Genomic DNA, 5,093 nt, shown 5'->3' with positions numbered 1-5,093 from the left:
ACCCAATCCTCTGAAAACCCCCTGTCCACAATCCTCCCGAACCGGCTTTGTTTGGTAGGAAGGGGTTGGGGAGGATTGTGGACAGGGTTTTTCAGAGGATGGGGGGTTTTCAAAGGATTGTCTAGGTGCTACAGCAACGTCACAGTTTTTCACGTTTTTAAAAAGGGTCAGATCTTAAAATCTTTTAAGAATAAGTTCGTTCTATGAATTCGTAGGTATGGTTGGAACAGTCAATTTGTTCCAAAGAGTTAGTACCCTTGTCTACAGGAGGAGCTCACACCCATTGTAGGCTGGCTCCCCATCCTCCACCGGCTCTAATGGCGCTCCCAGACGAAATCCTGGAGGAGATCTTCCTCCGCCTGACCGCCCCCGCCGACCTCGCGGCCTGCGTCTCCTTCCGCGGCGTCATCACCGGCCACCCCTTCCTCCGCCGATTCCGCACCCTCCACCCGCCGCCTCTCCTCGGCATCCTCTGCGACGGCCTAATCCCCGCCCGACCGCCCCACCCTTCCGCCGCCGCGGCGGCCACCTTAGCCGACGCCGACTTCTCCTGCTCCTTCCTCCCCCCGTCCCGGGACCGCTGGTGCCGCCTCGACGGCCGCGCCCTTTTCACCCCCCGCCTCCAGGGGAGCGGCGTCGTGCGCGACGGCACGTACGACGCCTGGGATCTGGTCAAGGAGTTCGCCGTCTGCGACCAGCTGCACCGCCGCTACCTCCTGCTACCTGTCCTCCCCGACCACCTCGCCGGTCAAGTCCATTCGCCGGAGTTCCTGGAATGTGAGCCCTTCCTTTCCTTGCTCCTCCCGGCGACGAGGAGGACTCGTCATTCAGAGACTTCAGAGTAATGTGCTTGGTGTGGTGCACAACCAAGCTCGTCCTCTTCGTCTTCTCTTCCTGCGCCGGAAGATGGCTCGCTCAGCCTATTACGTTTGACGTGTATGGATCCGCCGGGCTAGCGCGCTACTACGCCAATGGATGCTTCTGTTGGCTTTCTTATCATGATGATGATGATGCCCAGATGCTGCTCCTGCTCGACGCACGCAGGATGGAGTTCTCTGTCGTCAAACTCCCGCCTCCACCCTTGTGGCAGGTGGCCATCGTGGAGGCAGGACAAGGAAGGCTTGGGATGCTTACTGTCGATCTAACTAAACGTGATGCGCAGCGTCTCTTGTATGCCGTACATTCGCAGGACGGGAATGGCGCAGACCAGTGGCAATCCAGGCCCGTTATCCCTTTGCCGGAAAATTATCACTATTGCATCAGAGGTGTAGCTGGTGGATACTTACTCCTAATTGGGTTTCCAAAAGAGAACAGGCCAATGGTAGACTATTTTACACTGGATCTCCAGACTTTCCAGGTTGAGTGGTTCTGTGAGACTGGTGATTATCCCAATGGTCACCTGTATGCCGATCTCCCGCCGTCCTTGTCCCCACCAACACTTTGAAGTGGTAAGCTTTGTTCTCGATTTTGAATTACTTATTTTGCGTGCATATGACATTGCAATTGCAATATGATGCAAGTGTTAGTTATATAGTAGTGTGTACGTTATCATTCTCTGCTTTGCCAAACGGTCTTGAATTAACGCTGATGTGGCCAAGTTACTTTCCACCCTTTATAATATTCATTCATATTGCTTGTCGGTGTTTAGGTGCTATTCTAATGGTTAGTACATCTGTGCAACTCGAAATCTGTGAATTTCATGATAAGCAAGAAGTATATGTTTCTCATCTTTTCAATATGTCTTTCCTCATTTTCAGTGCTATACAGAAATAGTAATCAGCATCGTAGTATGGACAAGTTTAGCTGTATTTGACATGTGTTGCATACTTTCTCTCGAGTCATTTTTTCTTGTACATGTATTGCCTACTTTCCCTTCAGTTGAGCTGCATTTGACATGTATTTTCCCCATTTTTATCTTCACTAACTTATCGTGTCTGGTGCCATTTTAGGTAGAATAACTATGTCTGCTAAATTAGGCCACGAACACCATCATCATATTCATAATGACCCAATCTGTAATTATGCTTGAACTTCCAACTGTAACTGACGCTGTCTTCCCACGTGGGAAACACACTAGCCGAACCAGCCTCTTACATCGACTGAGGCATGAAAGGCTGAGACATACACTACAACCGATTCCCAAACGTAACATGAAAACTGCTATGTCCGAATAGATGGCAACACGATACTTGGTGTTGGAACGCAAGACCAAAGGCACTAGAACCTTTGATTTTCCTTTGGAAGAGAGAAGTGGGGTTGGAACGCAACGCCCTAGTGATTCCCTAGTTTCACTAAAATTTGCGCTTCAGCGCTTGGTTCTCCTGTCTCAATATATGACATGATACTTGGTGTCGCTCTCTTAGTGCCTGTTTATCTAATGATGGCTCCTATCTTGCCTCTCATGCATTTACAAGTCTATCACTCTGATTAAATAAGGATAGGTAGTAGCTTATAACGTCTTGGTTGTACTAATAAATCAAACTTATTAAATCTACATTTAATTTCCGCTGTCTTGCATAATGTACAAACTGATACGGTTAAATTTACGTGCATTTCCACAACAGACAAGGTTTAGGACACATTGCAGTTACTCCTAGCAGCTAACTAGTTAAATCTACGGAGGAAGTACTAGTTGTCATCTCATATATGAATTCAGATTCCATGCTGATGTTTATGCCCAGTAATATTTCTGGTCTTGAACTGCGATTACATGTTTCGTTGTCAGATAACTTCAGAAACATGTGAGTGTAGTTCTGCAAATAAAGGTTAACTTTGAGTGTTTCAATCAAATCGGATGCTCATCTTTTTAGAATAATGACTCTTAGTGATTCTCCATTAGTAGATATTTCTTTTACATACAAGTATTCATGAAAATCTTTGTATTATGGAGTGTTAAAATCCTCATTCCAATTTAGTATTTCAGCGGAATACAGAAAAGTGAGTCTTGCTGACACATACCCTCTATTCATCAGTTTGTTTCAGTTTAATACTACTTTCTTTTGAGTTGTCGTATCTAAGCAGTAAGCACCCTTTGCCTCTATAATTAACCAGGACCTCTCCGGAGAAATAGGCCAATGGCAAGGACTCGCAAGCGTGACTGGGTGTCATGTTAAGGAGAACAAATGCAAGAGCTTTTGGAAAGGGAAAATCGGTTTGCATTCGACAACTGTTTGCAGCCGAGAGGATATGATGCCTCTTTGAGTTACTGAAGAACAAGTAGCATACACTGGATGACCGTCGCATCCACCTTGTTTTTCCTGTTGAAAATTTCATATCGTTTCTGCTAGCAGTGCAGTGCTTTTATGCCTGGCAAGAGACTAGACTAGCTTATTATGTATCCACCGCCTGATTGTCTCACTTAATTCTAGTGCCAACTCTAGTAGTGTCTTTGTTTGAACTGAGTTTGCTTGCGGCCTTTGTAACCCAAAGTCTGTTTCTGCTGAATGTATGGTGGCATGCTCATCTCATGCAAAAAATGCATTTGTAAGATGCCAGCACCGATAGCAATGCGCCAATCCATATCGAGAGAATCGATATTTCTGGATGTTCATAGAGGATGCAGTAATTACTGTAGTTTCATTTTTAGATAAAACAGTTAGAGATGCTATCAGGTGGAGTTGGGCAAACTACAACCCGGAGCCCTCTCCCTCTGTTTTCTCTGGGAAAAAAAATGTCCTCTGTCAGTGAAGGTTTTGCACATCCATTATCAATTCGAATTGTAAATTCTGGAACTGATGATAGCCATGATGTTCTTCCAACACCATTCTTCAGGTAGATGAACAATCACAAGCCAGCAACAAAGCATTTAATCAAACACTTGCAGTATCATCAGTCACCACACCGGTATGCAGATTTATAAGGCTAGAACATACTTTAAGAAAAACTTCAACCATGATTGTTAGTTACATGCCACACACAAAATACATCATTAGATATGCATTCAAAAGAAGTTTCCAGTGATATAAATTTTGTGTCATATAACTGATTTTTTGGTGATTAAATCAATCCTTAAATAAATTCTTATAAATATATGTTGGACCTATAAACCGGAGGGAGTAGCCTTTTGACGTGCCTAACCCACGAATGCAATCGTTTCTTTGAGTGGTGCGCACCTATGAATGCGGATGTTACAACTACATTGTCCTGCACAACTAATACAACGAGATGGTGTTATCAGTCGAGATGCAATTTCATCTTTATTTGACGAACATGGTTGGTGAGGAGGCGATATACATAAGCAATAAAAATGGTGGAATAGAAGGACTTGGATTTGTCGGAGTCGAGCGTCTTCATCCGAGAACACATCTAGTGCTTCTAGAGTTCCTATGACAATTGGTGCACCCAAGCCACACTAAAAGTCGACAAGGATTTTAAAATAATTTGAGTAAAATATGTATAACTGGTCAAAATTCTAATTCTAAATTTAACTCGCAATTCAAGAAGAAAAAAATCGGACTACCCTATCAGACTCGCAATCACTCGCTAGTCGGGTTAGCCGACCCACTCCTCTGCGGCTACCTCTTACATCTCCTTAATGTCTGTCTTTCTCCTCCGGTCCTTGCACCACCTCTTCTCCTCGTCAACCCCGTCGTCCCTACCTTGTGTTGCTTCCTTCGACTCCTAGTGCATCGTCGTTGTTTGTTTTGGACAGTGCGTGACGATGGTGCCATTGCGCTATGACATGCATCGAGAAGGGTTGGCCGCCCCTTGCACGAAAGAAGCGCCACAGTGGGAAGAAAGAACAATTTGTCAAGCTAATAAAAAAGTGGTGACAGATCATCCATGTCAATGGGAACAAGGGAAAATCTTCAAATTGCAAGAAAAGGCGTGGCAAAAAATAAAATAAAAAACCTTGCTCGTCGTATTTTTGTGTGTGGGGGTGCTCCTCACATCTCAGTCCTTTTTCTTTGAGAAAAATCTCAGTCCTTTTTTTGTTGTAGACATGCCCCTCACATATTCACATCTCATTGTTTGTGAAGACCTGAGCATGTACAGGCTGGCCCGAGCCCGGCCCGGCCCAGCCTGGGTTCAACGGCCCAAAGATAATACTGGTCGGGCTTTTATTTAGTTTATAGGTTGGGACCACATCTCAC

At 45.0% G+C, this 5,093-nt stretch overlaps 1 protein-coding gene across 1 annotated transcript; it reads left to right on the top strand.

Moving 5' to 3' along the window:
• The first annotated feature begins 261 nt into the window (after positions 1 to 261).
• On the top strand, positions 262 to 3,397 carry LOC123412829. The gene is made up of 2 exons (XM_045105775.1): positions 262 to 1,448; positions 3,052 to 3,397. The coding sequence occupies exon 1, from the start codon at positions 318 to 320 to the stop codon at positions 843 to 845; it is 528 nt and encodes a 175-aa protein (XP_044961710.1). The 5' UTR covers positions 262 to 317; the 3' UTR covers positions 846 to 1,448; positions 3,052 to 3,397.
• Positions 3,398 to 5,093: the final 1,696 nt, after the last annotated feature.

Source organism: Hordeum vulgare, chromosome 7H (assembly GCF_904849725.1).
Source record: "Hordeum vulgare subsp. vulgare chromosome 7H, MorexV3_pseudomolecules_assembly, whole genome shotgun sequence".
In the NCBI taxonomy this organism is placed as follows: domain Eukaryota; kingdom Viridiplantae; phylum Streptophyta; class Magnoliopsida; order Poales; family Poaceae; genus Hordeum; species Hordeum vulgare.
Note: the sequence above shows the minus strand (reverse complement) of the source record. Positions and strands in the feature narration are given on the sequence as shown.